The sequence below is a fragment of the Carlito syrichta genome, unplaced genomic scaffold (genome assembly GCF_000164805.1).
Source record: "Carlito syrichta isolate Samal-C Ts95f unplaced genomic scaffold, Tarsius_syrichta-2.0.1 Scaffold304259, whole genome shotgun sequence".
Lineage (NCBI taxonomy): Eukaryota > Metazoa > Chordata > Mammalia > Primates > Tarsiidae > Carlito > Carlito syrichta.
In genome coordinates this window covers 304,057-319,209 of record NW_007248355.1, presented here as the reverse complement: position 1 = coordinate 319,209, position 15,153 = coordinate 304,057, and the positions used below count along the sequence as shown (strand labels likewise).

The window sequence follows — 15,153 nt, the reverse complement described above, 5'->3', positions numbered from 1 at the left end:
AATCAGATAGTCATGGCAAGTCTATCATAGGCTTGTCATGATATTATACATGTAAAACATTCATCCTGGAGCACAGGAAGCATTCTCTCATGTGAACTATCACTTTTCCTATCACATACTTCTTTCATATGTGAGAATAATGCATATAATTTAGATTAAAACACTATCAGAATTACTGTCTCAATTTTTACAGCTACATGTATAATCATTTCTTTGCTAGCAACAAAAAGCATTTCATCCTAACCAGCAGCTTCCTCTCCATGATAGAAACAGAATGGAAAAATATTGGTGCACATTTGGATTTAAAGTTGTAAATAACCAGACCAGTCACAGTGTAGTAAAAGAAGGATTTTAGGTTTCTTTGGTGAAACAAAAGCAGATATAAAAAGTTACAAAGATTTTAGATTTTCATTCACAAAAAAGTCATTCACATTTTACACTATACACGTTATAATATAAATACAGGAAACCATTATGTGCATTGTAATGAGAAAGGAAAATAAAAACCTAACAGGTCAACACAGTGTTGTTCTGTGTACTAGAATACCTACATACGGATTACCGTTAATGCAACAACCAAGGGAACCTGCTGAAAGACCCTGAATTTTTGTAGCTACAATCACTCCTTCTAGCCAAGGAGGTTTCATGAAAAAGAATCAAGGTTGGGCCATCCTGTGTCTCCTCTTGTTCTACTCTTCTATCTGCATTTTATTTATTGTCTACTTTTCTCAAAGTCGCTCTAACTGATGAGGAGTCCTTCTTTCCATCAGAAGCTCTTCTTTAAACATTAAATTAAGTGGATAAGGATTCAAAGTCATCTTCAGCAATCACTTTATTCAAATAATGGGGAAATACCAGAGTGGGAAGAGATGGGGAGAAATGTCCACACACACATTCCACCTAGCAGGAAGACACGCCTGCACTACTCCTACGAATACACTCCTTGCTTAGGATAGGCAAACACCATTTGCTAAAAGCTATACATTTTCCACTCTTCAAAATCAACACTTGTTGCGTTCTATCCATCACACTATTGAATCAGGGACAAAATACCTATATTCTATGGTTCCAAACTGTGTGAGCAAAGCAGAAAGGCTAACACTGAAAATAACTAGCACACTATGTCAATTTCAGGTCTTGGGGAAAATAACATCCAATAAATTAAATCAGTATGGCTTACTTCATTTATTTGTATATGCTTCACAGCTGCAGCATTCATACATGAACATTCAAAACTTTATAAAAGATTAAAATGGTTATATATACAAAATTTCTTTTTTTTTTTTTTTGCATGTGTGTTGTTTTAACCCCCCACCCTCCAGAGCCCTAGGTCTATATCCATTTGAAACACATTGTTCTGTAACCTTAGGTGTTAGTGTTATGAAAGCCATTAAAAAGTAGACCTGGTTGAGTTAATAATTAGCACTTTGACCCCTAAAAAATGCTCCTGGTCATAGAAAAGTCCTCCATTCAGGCCTTTCTTGTAAGTGAAGAAAAAGGAATGCAGCAAAGAAGAGTTCCACGTTGGAGTCCCCAGTTCCATCAGGATCCTGTTAGGTGGCTGTCAGCCTCACCAGAGGCATGCTGCACCCATGGCTGGGATGGGTACAGAGACCTACAGGATTGTGTGTTTGCTGGCCATCCGGGCAAAGCTGTCCTCAGTCTTGCTGAAGTCCAAGAGCAAGTGAAACCATTTCCAGCCTAGACAGACTACATCAAAGCAGCCCAATCAATGATTAAAGACCTCGAGGGCTCCATGACCACCATTAAATATGCCCAAACTCATTGTGACATTTTATTTTATATACAGGATTAAAATCAACATTACATCATCTTATTTACATGGCCATTGCTGCTGAAATTGAGCATTTTAAATACTACAGTAGGCTGGTAGGCATTAGGACATGGTCTGGGCCAGAGGCAAACGGAAAACTAGAGAAATTAGATAGGCTGGAGATGGTTCCTTTTCTGCCCTTGTGTTCTTCCATTTTGTTTGCTTTCTTTTTGAATGCCAACTTTCAACTTTCATTTGAAATGTTTTGGGAGCACAGCAACCCAAAAGGACTGGGCGGTGGTCCAAAAACCCAAGCCGACTGGCAATATTTCTCGAGGTGATAGGAAAGGCACTGGAAGTTAGGACTTTGGCTGAAATGATGAAAACACATGTTCGCCATTCGAGGAATCAGCGCCTTGACTCCTGCCACCTCCGGCTCCAACGATGCTCGTGTTTGGATGTGTTTATGGAATTGTCCTTTGCTGATGAGGAATGTTTAAAGTATTTCTTAGAATAAGTCCTTTGGTATGCAGATGCTACATGGAAGGAAAGAAAGAAAGAAAGAAAACACAACAATATTACTTGCTCCATACCCTGAACTGCCGTACCGTAGCCGAAACATGCGGTGTCTAGTAGTTGTTATAGCACGGTTGTCCATTCTTTCTAAAGGACCACTTACGGTTCATGCAGGTAATTTTAGGCATGGCCCATCTTCCATTTCCGAGGCACCGGATAGTTGGAAGGTGGCGCTGAATGAAACCGTCCTTGCAGTGGTATCTGATCAGGGAGTTGATTTCATAACGAGGCTTCATCTTTCCAAAGGTCTTGGCATTTTCTACAACTGGGGGCTGGCCGCAAGCAACTAGAGGAAAGCAGACTGGGTTACTTCCAAGGAATCTAAGTATTTCAACTCTTACGAGCCTCCTATTTTTCTCTCTCACTTTATGGTACCAAAACCTAGCACCTTCCTCAAAGGCAATAATTCAGAATTAAGAAAATGAGATCTTTCAAGAAAAAAAATAATGAGGCTCTGGGCCTCGTTGAAGTCTTGGATCCTGTCATTTTGCATTGTGTTTTATGAAAAAACCATATAACTAAATGGTCTTATATTCATCTGCCCGTCTGGCAGGACTACTATTCTGAAAACATTTCAAATTGAAAAGCACCTGTCTTATGCCAGTATGTGGCCTGTTTTATTGTCTCCACCACCACTCCTGCACTTCTATGTGCTTCATCTGGGACAACAGATTTGTGACAATTATCGATTACCATTGCACCCCTGAAAAAACCTACAATCTATATTATTATATTATTGTTTCAAAATATGGACATACACTCCTAAATATCAATAAAGTGTCTTCTGATTAAATTTATGTCTAGTTACTCTTTTCAGTCCTCTGTATTGAGGCAAAAGGAAAGAGGGCACAATATTTATGCCTCAGCTTTGTAATTACCTTAATAAATATAAGTTTAAACTCTTGAGAAGGGTAAATGAATTCTTAACTATCATTTTAAGTTTTCAGCAAAAGTTGTAAATATCAACAAATTCAGCAATAGGAAAAATAATTTCTTAAAAGTAAAAGTGAAAGAATCCTCTTGATTTTGAAATTCTAGAAGATGAAAAAATGGATTCAGTTGAATTTTTATTAACTTGCAGTTTTATTTACCATTAGTGTATTTATTTTAAATTATATACTTTAAAAACTTCTATTAAATTATTGTGTTTTGCCACATATCTCCAATAAAAATGCAACAAATACACTTTTTCTTTACTGAGCTCTATGGGTCATGCCTGTAATCTAAGTTACTCAGAAGGTCAAGGCAGAAAGATGGCTTGAGGACAAGAGTTCAGGGTCAACCTTAGAAATATAGAAAAACTCCATCTCAAAAATATACCTATGTGTGTGTGTAGGGGTGTGTGTGTGTGTGTGTGTGTGTGTATAACTTTCCCTAAATGAAATTTCTTATTCATAGTTTAAGAATGCTGACAGTGCATGCTCATATGCCATATTCTCTCATGAATTAATGCAAATCTCCAATGGGTGAATGAGCACCAGAAACCTTAGTACCAAGATGTTTGGATGTCAACATCCTAACATTGAAAGGTTATAATTATTAGACTTACTTACATATTCAGAAGGCTGTTTACAACCCTATTCTTTTGCGATGACAAATGTGTGTTTAACTTAAATATTTAGTTCCTCTAATTTCCTTCTGCTTGACCCCAATCTGGATGCCTGCATGCTTCTTTGTAATATGGAAAGCCTATGCTAGGGTTCAGATACCAGCATGTGTCAGATAGCATGAGACCAAAGTGGTGCAGAAGGTTTAAAATGATCAATTAGATAATTCATTGTACTAGATGATGTCCTATGCTGACAAATTAGAAGTTGTGAGTAAAGAATTACATAGATTTCTCCCAAAACTATTCATGTATTAAGACTTAATAAAAAGCTAACATAATTCAGTGAGTATGGTACTGGCAGGGATAGAAAGATAGACTGGAAATAGATACACACATACATGCTTGATATTTGACAGAAGCAACATTGCCGAGTGGGGAGTAAAAGCAGGCTTTTCACTTGAACAATTGGATAATCATACATTTGTTTCTGTACCTCAGAGACTACATCAAAAATCAGTTCTGAGTCATTGAAATATATAAATACAAAAGACAAAACCATGAAACATTTAGGAAAAAATACAGACTATCTTTATAATGTAAGGACTGACTCAGGTAGACAAACACCAACAAAGCTGGGTGTGTTCCAGAGCCTCTTACAAGCTGGAAGGCTTTTACAGAAGAGTTTATAAGAAGGGAACTCCTCATGCTAGAGCTGCGCCTTCCATGGAGGTTACAATCATTGTCCACAGACAATGACATATAGGCCAAAATGCTCTATGTGCAAGATAATCAGTAAAACTTCATGATTCAGAAACGAATCAGTGTCCTTTTCAGTGTCTGTAGGTTACGTATTAATCAGCACATCAACAGTTTGAGAAACTCAAGATAAGACTTAAGGGACTCATGATAAGGTTCTTTACTCAGGGACAGGATTTAAGCCATGAATCATGAGCCCTCCCCCAAGCGAGTATATTTGGAAGCCTGCCAGATGTGACCTGTAGGTTATCAGTAGGCAAAGATTTCTTAAGACACAAAAAGGTTCATACCATAAAGGAACATTCAACAAAAATTAGGAATTCTGTTCATCAAAAAATGCCATAGGTTAAGGGTAAAGACAAGCTAGAAACTGGAAGAAGATATTTACAATATGCAAAATTGTCAAGGGATTAGTAGGCAGAATATAAAAAGAATTCCTACAAATCACTATGTATAAGATAAGCAACCAATTTTCAAAAATAGCAAAAATTATGAATAGAAACTTTATAATAGGAGAGCTGCAAATCACCTGTAAGTATATAAAAAGATATTCAGGAGAAGTATCAAAAATGCAAATTAAATCACAAGAGATAACATATCTTACCCACGAGATAGGCAAAAATTTCAAAGTCCAATAATATCAAATGTTGGAGAAGATGTGGAGTGGAAGGATCTATCTCACACACTGGTGGTGGGACACAAATTGGTAACTTTGGAAAATAATTTGGTTTTTTATAGTAAGTTTGATGGCACATGTATCTTAAGACTCAGCAACTTCATTCCTGGAAATATACACTACAGAAACTCACAAAAGTCTACCAAGAACAAGCTCAAGAATGTTCATAGAAACACTGTTTATAATAGCAAAAACAGCAAACATAATTCAAATGTCCACTAACACAGAACTGATAAATAAAACGTTGTATAGTCATGCAATGAAATACTATACAACAACAAAAGGAAAAACATGTAGATATAGGCATCAACATGAGAAAATCTCACAAACAACACTGAACAGCAAAGCAAAGCTCAGAATACATACAGTACAATTCCATTTACATCAAGTTCAAAACTGTGCAAAATTAAACAAGTTGTTGTTCAGGAATACGAGCACATATGATACTCTTTGAGAGAAAAGCAAGGGAATTGAGTCATTGTCCCTGGTTGGAGTTGGAAGTGAATGAATGGTATTGGAAGGAAGCCTAAGAAGTTCTCCTTTTATTTAATGATGAAATACTTGTAAAGGGTTATAATATCTACAAAAGGCATATCTTGGTGCACACTAATCACCAAGATATGCCTTTTGTAGTATTATAACCCTTTACAAGTATTTCATCATTAATTAAAAGGAGAACTTCTTAGGCGTAAGTTTGAAATACCTGAAAGGAGAAAAGAGTATCTTTCACAAAAGTCTATAAACATGTATAAAATTCCCTAGAGCACTGGTTAGTTAAGAATTGATTGCACATACGTAAAAGTCAGCCAGGAGGGAGATAAAATTCAGGAATAAGTTTTTTTCTTCTTTAATGAGGTAGAGCTAATGTTTTACAAAACTCATTTGCCTTTGGGAAATGCAAACACTGATGCTGTTTTTGTGAATGTTTTTTTCAGCTGTAGTGAAGAGATTCTCAGCCTGGGATAATTTCATCTCCCCAACACCTTCCTGGAGACATCTGGCAAAGTCTAAAGACCTTTTTCCTTGTTACAATCCAGGTGTATATAGGGGGTGCCACTGGCATTCAGTACACAGAGGGCAGGGGCGACGTTAAACATGTTGAATGCACAGGACAGCCCCTCAAAGTAAATACTAGCTGACCCAGAATGCCAGCATTTCTGCTGATGAAAAATCCTGCTGGTGGAAATGATACCATAGGAAATATAAGAAGGTTTAGATCATCACATGAAAAGCATGGCCGCAGGGACCACTGGGAGACCTAAGAAGGCAAACATGACATTTAGACACAAACAGTTTGTTAAAGACTTCTGACATTGGAAAAGGAAGACAGCAAATACTCGGTTCCTTGTTTTTACGAGTCCCATTGCAGAAATGCTGAAGTGAGGCAGGTGGTCAGGAAGACTCCTGTGTAGAAGGGCTATCAGAAATGAGTGCTACCTTAGGAGGAACACACTGCAAATGGCTGAGAGTCAGCCAAGACTATGGCTGTGTGTATCTCAGTGTTCTCTTTCTATCAGTATTTAAGTCTTCCCTAAAATAGTCATGGAGTGTGTATGTTTAGTTTTATTACTGTTGTGTTCAAAGACAAATAAATAGGTTTTATATTTTACATTTCTACTTCGTGCTCTTACTTGAGGTGGGTAAAAGTCTGGGTCTAAGGACTGAGTATTCATGTTATAACACCATTATCAATTGCAAACAAGTTTGAAAACTTTGCAGAATTTCTATTTGTTTAGAGGAGACTCCATAGCATGCCTTAGAAATTCAAATGTATTGGCCAATGATAAAACAACACATTTTTTAAAAATTAGTTTTTTATAGCCTGTAATCCCAGCACTTTGGGAAGCCAAGGCGAGTGGATTGCTTGAGCCCATGGGTTCAAGGCCAGCCTGGGCAACTTGGTGAGATCTTGTCTCTACAATAAATAAAAAATTAGCTGGGCATGGTAGTGCACGCCTGTGTAGTTCTAGCTACTTGGAAGGCTGAGACAAAAAGATGGCCAGAGCCCAGCAGGTTGATGCTGGGGTGGCCGTGAACATGCCACTGCACTCCAGCCTGGGTGACAGAGTGAGACTCCAACTCAAAAAAAAAATAGTTTTTAAAATATTTCTGTTTAATGCTAACTAAACAATTCTCATTATGAAATCACAATACAAATATTTTGACTGTATTATATCTTGTAATATTCAACTACAGATATAAGGATGGTATGTGTTCCATGGTTAATAAGCATAGAATAAACTTCTAAGGGCATGGTTAAAAAACTCAAATGCCTATAGAGACCAGAGTTTAGCAAAATCCAGTGCCGATCATAATCCTGAAAGATAAAATCTTGAATGCCATAAACCCAAATGCCAAAATTCCAAAGGATCAAAACCCCTAAGGACTGAAATTCCTAAAGTACAACACTCTTAACATCAAAAATCCTAAAAATCCTAATCCCAAAAGATTAAAATCCCAAATGTTGAAATCCTGAGAGCTGAAGTTTCAGGAAGGATTAGTGTGTTTTGAGTTATGCAGGATAGTTGCATAATGTTACCTGTATCACATTAGATGAAAGTCTTCCCTTGCTGTTGTCTTTATTTGGAAATTTAATTATGGTTTAAAGAGATACATACAGGCAGAGTATGGTGGTTCATGCCAGCGCTTTGGGAGGCTGAGGCAGGAGGATCACTTGACCCCAGGAGTTTGAGGCTCTGGTGAGCTATGATCAGCCACTAACTACTCTCCAGCCTGGGTGACAGAGTAAGAGATCCTGTCTCCAAAAAATAAAAAGAAATTTAAAAAATGAGATGCATATGGGTGCCAAGTTGCAAAGGGTAGACTTATGGATCTAACTCTAGATGTCAATCAACTTCATGAGATTAGGAATAACTGGAACTCTAATTGATCATTATTTTGGGGGAGTGAGTGGAGGTATTTCCAGAGGAGATCAGTGAGTGATCTCAGTGGACAAGGTGGGGAAGATCTGCCCTCATGTTGGTGGGCACTATCTAATCAGCTGGGGCCTAGAGAGAACAGATACAGAAAGCAAGCTAGTCTGAGAACTGGGACAGATTTTTCTTCTGCAACCTTGGATACCAGAACTCCAGGTTTGCAGGCTTTTGGGCTCCAGCACTTAGACCCACAGTCTCATGGATCTGGAGGTTTCTGGCCTGGGATGAGAGTTACAAGCCGGTTTCCCTGGTTCTCAATATAAAAACATGGAAGCTTCCTCAATAATCAAGGAAATGTGCTTTTGTGTGTCTGCATTTGTGAAAGATAAATTTTCTCTTATAATCAGAGGAGATGGAGGGAAAAACCTCAGCTCTCTGAGTGACTGCAAATGTGGTGGTGACCCAAGAAAGGCTTTTTTTTGTTTGTTTTTTGTTTTGTTGTTGTTAGGGTCTCATTCTACCACCCAGACTGGAGTGCAGTGGCACAGTCATTACTCACCACAGCCTCAACTTTCTGAACTCAAGCGATCCTCAGCCTCCTGAGTAGCTGAGACTAGAGGCATGTGCCACCATGCCTAGTTAATCTTTTTAATTTTGTTTTTGTAGAGGCGAAGTCTCACTATGTTTCCCAGGCTGGTCTCCAACTCCCGGGCTCAGGCAACCCTCCCACCTCGGTCTCCCAAAGTGCTGGGATTACAGACATGAGCCACCATGCCCCGCCTCATGACAGTTTTTGATCAATCTCATCCAAAGATTTATGTTGTCTGTCACAGTATTTCTGATGACCACAGCTACAAAGCTGGGTGCATGCAATTACCAGTCATACTGATATGAGTTTATACATTTCTCTATGAATATGGGTGGTCTGCTCACAACTGTTATGCCCACCCAGCTGCCGGGTGGATACCTGAGTGAGTGGGTGTTATCATCACCTGTTCTATTGTGGAAAGTGGCCATCGAAGTGTTCTGTCATGTTTTCATATGTTGCTCCCATAAACCTTTTAAAAATGTTGATGTCTTTTTCTTTCACCTTTAAATTTTTTATTTTAAAATTGTGGGGTACAATTCAGGGGTAGGCATACAAATATTCATTGTGCAGGTACCCTTGTGGATGAGGTGTGTCCCCCGTTCCCCAGGCAGATCCCCACTACTGCCAATCCCACCTCCCCACCCTCCCACCCTACCCCCACATTTTCAAAAATATTGATGACTTTTAAAGAACTATTAAAATTATTTTTTCCAGAATTACATTTTCGGGATTTTGAATTTTCAAGATTATGGCATTGGGAATTGTGTCTTTCAGGATTATGGCCCAAACCCAACAAGGAAAGAAATGAACAAGGATGCGATGACCTGAAGACCAAGTGCCCACCAGGGGGCAGTGGTTCCACTTCAAATTGTACCAGATTGTACCAGGTTTTCTTATTTTTTTAAAAGTCAAACATCTAGATAATTTTTTAATAAATCCTAATTTTTAACTGTTGACATCTAAAGTTTTAACATGTTTTCCTCATCAAAATTAAAAAGTTTCCAGGTCCCTGGGCTGGCAGTTGTTTCTCTTAAAAATATCACCAGCCAGTATTCTACACTATTGCCACATTGTTCCAGTAAGCACCTGGAATTGAAGATGAAAACATTACTGAAAACAAATTTTTCAGTTGTACTGGAGGCATGAAACATTCCGCAGCAAAGAGAGGTGACAATATTGATGGATCTAATTTGTGTCTCAAAAAATGAAGCTCATGCTTCCTGGATCTCTTGATAACTCAAATGAGGATTAGGTATGTTTTCAATGGGGCAATTGTTACCTGTTCCCTTCTTGCAGGTGTAGGTGAGGTGGTAGTTGCAGGGAACATCATTCCACTGACCGTTCTCATGCCAGATAATGACAACACAATCTTCTCCAGCAGAGAAGAAGCTGTCCGGCTGGTTGGGTCTCCAGTTCTCATATTGCTGCAGAAATGGAGGGTGGGGATTTGTTAGTCAAAGAGTCACATAAGAAAACCCAAGTAACTAAAGAAACCCAAATCCTGTCCTCAATGTGCTTACATGTCTCCTAGGGAGAAACAATACAATAAGTAAGGTATAGGATGTTAAGACTGTAAAAGGTATGATGAAGAAAAATAAATAAGGAAGGGAGAAGGACCATGGCATCATATCACAATCTGATGGAATAGACTCAACAGTTTCTGTTGGATTCCATAGCGGAAATCATTTTGGTGGTAAAGAAAAAGATAAACTCTAAGTGGAAAATAGATGTGCTCAGAGCCTTTATTCCACAAATGTCTATTCTTTAGCAATGAGATGTCATTGAGAAGCTTTGGTCTAGTTACCTTAGATGCCTAAACATATAATCGACCCTCAATTTAGAAAATGTCATCATGCTGTTATTACTAACTCAATAAAATTAACAGAAGTGGAACTGGAGGGAAAAAAATGAAGAATCTTATCACTCTAACCCATCAAAACTATCAAAAGTCTACATTTAATACTGGCTATGGTCAAAGATTTCAGAATTCCCCAGATATTAAATTTGAATGTTGGCACGCAATGCTTTCAAAGTAGCCTCTTATAAGAAACCAGCCATGTCCTCAATAATGGAGACATTCCAGCATCCCAGCAGTGTGTGCACACTATGAATACACCCTCATCCTCTGTCCCTGCCTTCACTTTCCATCTCCCTCCCTGATTTATTTTTCTTCATCACACTTTTTACAGTCTATCATTCTACACCATGTACTTATGTATTGTATTGTTTTCTTCCTAGAAGAAATGTCAGCGCATTGAGGACAGGGTTTTGGTTTCTGTATACTCAGTGCCAGGAACTATGCCAGGCACATATGGATGTTGTTTAATAAAACACTTGACGTTTAGAGGGTGTTTCATTCTCCCCAACCCACATCCATCTCTAATCAAAGATGTCGCTTGCTATTAGCAAATGATGGGTGAGACAGGTAACTACAGACATGGCCAGTGAAAGGAAGTAACCTTCTGGAAGACAGTTGACAATGCATTTCAAGAGCTTCAAAAATTCTTTCCCTTGGACCTCAAAATTCCTAAAAAAATAATCAGAGACGTTTTCTGTAAAAATACTATTTATACTAGTAGTAAATGGGAAACAATCTAGAGAGTGAGCATATGTTCAGGAAATTATGATCTAGCCAGACAAATGGCATATTACATCACCACTAAATATGTTATCTTTGAAGAATATATAAGGAAAAGAGAAATAGTATTAGAATACATAGATCCTAATTTTACACATACTCTCAGATACAGCAGTGAGAGGTGGGAAAATGTGTGTGTGTGTGTGTGTGTGTGTGTGTGTGTGTGTGTGTGTGTGTAAAAGATCAAAAGTTAACAAAGCAAAATCTTATACAGAGTTTCTATTTGAGGGACAGGATACTGAGAGGTAATATTTTATCCTATATGTTCTTACATATTTTCTGAGTTCTCTAGAGTGAGCATGAATTATTTTTCTAATCACTAAGAATGAGCATTATACAATGATCCATGCATGTATCTCATAAATTTCTCAGCTAACGCTTTTAAACCTAACCTTAACGAGGGCCACTACATGTCACCAGAATCATTTGACTGCCGTGTATTTTGCCATGATAGTCCCTCCTGATCTGAAAAGGAACCATCACATTTGACACCAAAATGGAATTAGACTCCAGGCCACTCAAGTGACTCTTGGGGCGAAACTGCCCAGACTCAGGCCTCTGCTAAAATATTTAATTGTTTTGGTGAGAATTACACTTGGCTGGCAGTGGTGACTTAAAACGTGTGTCCCTGTTGCTTGGCAGAGCTGTGGATTCATAAAACAGGACCAAATCCAAGCTCTGTGGTTTGTATGAGAGTGTCCAATGCCCATGGGCAAGTCCCACCATAGTGGGATACTCCATAGTGTGAATTTCCATATAGATACTCCATAGTGTGAATTTCTCTTGGCTGGGATGCTCTGATTTTGCCCTGTGGAATTCTTTACAGCCTTATGTAGCACTGCTTACAGAGAAAAAGGGTATAAAAAAATAAACCTTTGACTTTAGGTTCCCTAATGTACTTTTGGCTAAAGTCAAATGTAAAGAAGAAACCCCTCCTCAGGGAATTGATCCTGAGTCATAAGAAAGTAACAGATTCTCTCTCACAAGACAGTATTTCACGCATACAGAAATACAGATTCTTGGGGTGGGCAGAGAAAAACTCACCACTTCCCATCTGGATTTTTTTTCCTCCTCACTTGGAATTATGAACAAATATCCTGGGTGATCTATCCTGGGTCAACTCCCTTCTAGGGTTGGGTGGGCAAGCAAAGAATTATTCCAAAAAACCAGCATGGGTCAGGGAAATCCATCTTAATCCCTTAGGGAAAAATGAATGCTGGTCACACCCCTGCATATGTGTCTGTGCCTCGGAGACTCAAGAACCCCATGCCAAATCTCGAGTTGCCTCACCAGGGACAAGAATTAGATCACCACCGTGAAAGAGAACCCGAAAATTGCTTGGCGTTTGTTTTCCTTCTCCTCTGATGGCAGAGAAAATTATGACGTGAAGCCTAAATAGTTGAAGGCAGGTGTAACATTTTCTTGTTTTTGATTATTAGATAATCATTTAATACCTAGTATGAAACCGCTTAATGCCATAATTAGATGATAAAATTACTTATTTTTGGAGTTCCAATTAAATGACTAGCTCCCTGTATTTGTAAAAACGTGCCAAAAAGACAACTATTTCAATTAAGTCGGAGCCAGTCACTTTTCAGTTATTCTTTTCTCTTTCTTTTTCCCCCATTTGAATTCAAGCGAATCAGCTGCCAAAATAATAAAATGATTCAAAAAACCCTGGCCGAAACCCAACAGCTAATAAGTACTGTTCTCTCACATGAAAACTGTCTCCACAGACCAGAGAATGCATTGTGAACCCACCCTGACATTGAGGGGAAAGAAAACCCAGAGCAGACTGAAGTTATTCATCGAAGTCTATCAAACTGTAAATGCTTAGATTATTTTGTTCCAAATAGTCTGTGCTTTCTTGTCAGTAATTTATTTCTGTCTCACATGAACACAAAAGAGCAGACTTGTCCTGCAGGACTCCGACGGCGCACATGACTTCCCTGCCTGCCAACATCCCAGCTCTTCAAGAGCGACCTCAGTCCACACATCTCACGGTGACTGGACAAGTTTTACTCCCTTGGAATGGCTGGAAAGCTCTTTCTCTTTTTCCCAGCTCCTTGAAAATCTCCAGCTTGATTCAATCAACATACTAGGAAAAAAAGATGGAGGCGAGTGGGGAGAGAGTGGGTGGGGTGGTGGTAGGGTGGGTAGCGGATGGGGAGAGGGCTCTGCTTTTGAAAGCTACCAACCATCCACTCAGTTCAGATGGTGCTTACATCCGTCCAAGATGAATCTCTGATCACATAGTGTCTAGGAGGTCCCAGCTTCATTCAGAGATACAGACGGCCTTTCATCTTTTAAAATACATGCCACGTGGCCATGATCGACTGCCTAAAACCTCAGCAGGTAACCAGCATCCCAAGCAGGAGCAAAACAAACTGATAGTAAAAATATAATGTAACTAATTGACCTTTTTGGTATGTAAAGATGGATAACTGCCTTTTTGCAAAGGTTATAAAAGCATTTTTCCAGAAATACATAAGACTTAGAAATAAAGCAGAAGGGGTTTTTCTCCCTGTTTTGCTTTAAAAGGAGTTTTCTTGGGTTCAGCTTTGAGTACTACTTTCGGTTAAAGAAAGGAAACAAGGCTATCAGTATTGGTGACTGCTGTGACAGTCATGTCCAGTGACCCTTATGTGACAATACAGAAGCAAATCCATTGCAAGCAAAAGACTAAGAAATGTTAAGAGCCACTGTGCTTACCCAAACTTAATCAATGACTAGTTCTTCTTTATGACAGTCAACTTATTTGAAATTCTTGTCACTGAGATTTGATTCCTAAACTTGGTCAAATACCTACAAAGAATAATCAACGAGCATTGGTTCTCCATAACATAAAAGTCAGATCTTTTATCTTTTAAAATACACACCATGTGGCCATAATCAACTGCCTAAAACCTCAGCAGATAACCAACATCCCAAGCAGGAGAAAAACAAACTGATGGTAACAATGTAATGTAATTAATAGAGTCAGACACTGTTTAGCATCTCTAGGTCTCTCTCTCTCTCTCTCTCTCTCTCTCTCTCTCTCGCACACACACACACACACACACACACACCCTACCTGAATAGTACTTCCTGGCACTAGGGAAGGAAATAGCGAAGACCTTTGGGAATGTCCCTCCTCATAGGCCTGTGGATCAGGTCCATTCCTGCCACTGATACCAAGAGAACAACCAAACGGTCGACAGAGGAAGCAGCAGCAGACTTCTTGAGCTGGGAAAACAGCTGTTGATTAAACAGTCTTGGGAGCAGATCCAACAGTTTTACACACCAGCCAGCCATTGGCCAGTTCAGTTTCCACCAAAGCAGGAGGCACAGGTTATTTCTCAGAGCTGGTCTTCACAATCTCTCGTGTGTAACCGGATCTGCACATCTTGAATCACTACCTGCCAAGCTCCCACCCCCCACACACATAATTAGCTGAATCTTTCAACTCAGATGCAGTCGTCTTTTATCCTTTAAAATTCACTACAATTTAGGTGATCTTGAATGACCAATAACAGACCATTTTCTAACTGTTCTAAATTCTATCGTGCACATTTCAACAATTACACGCATCCCATTGAGAAAAAACATCCTTGACATCTGCCCAGCAAAGTCATTCTATAATACACGATGATAGTCTTGGGAGAATTTACTAAACTTCAGACTATGATTTGGGATTTATTTCCTAGAACAGTCCGGTCACACTAATCTTCGCCTACCTT

General features: G+C 38.9%; 1 protein-coding gene across 4 annotated transcripts in view; it reads right to left on the bottom strand.

Moving 5' to 3' along the window:
- Window positions 1–337: 337 nt before the first annotated feature.
- VCAN (versican) overlaps window positions 338–15,153 on the bottom strand; it is a 110,169-nt gene continuing 95,353 nt past the window's right edge. For all 4 annotated transcript variants that reach the window (XM_008059574.1, XM_008059571.1, XM_008059573.1 and 1 more), the window contains 3 exons: window positions 10,076–10,220; window positions 2,454–2,636; window positions 338–2,310 (listed from right to left, as the gene is read on the bottom strand). In XM_008059574.1, the coding sequence (XP_008057765.1) occupies window positions 2,183–2,310; window positions 2,454–2,636; window positions 10,076–10,220 (456 nt within the window). In that variant the 3' untranslated portion in view covers window positions 338–2,182. The remainder of the gene's footprint in view (window positions 2,311–2,453; window positions 2,637–10,075; window positions 10,221–15,153) is intronic.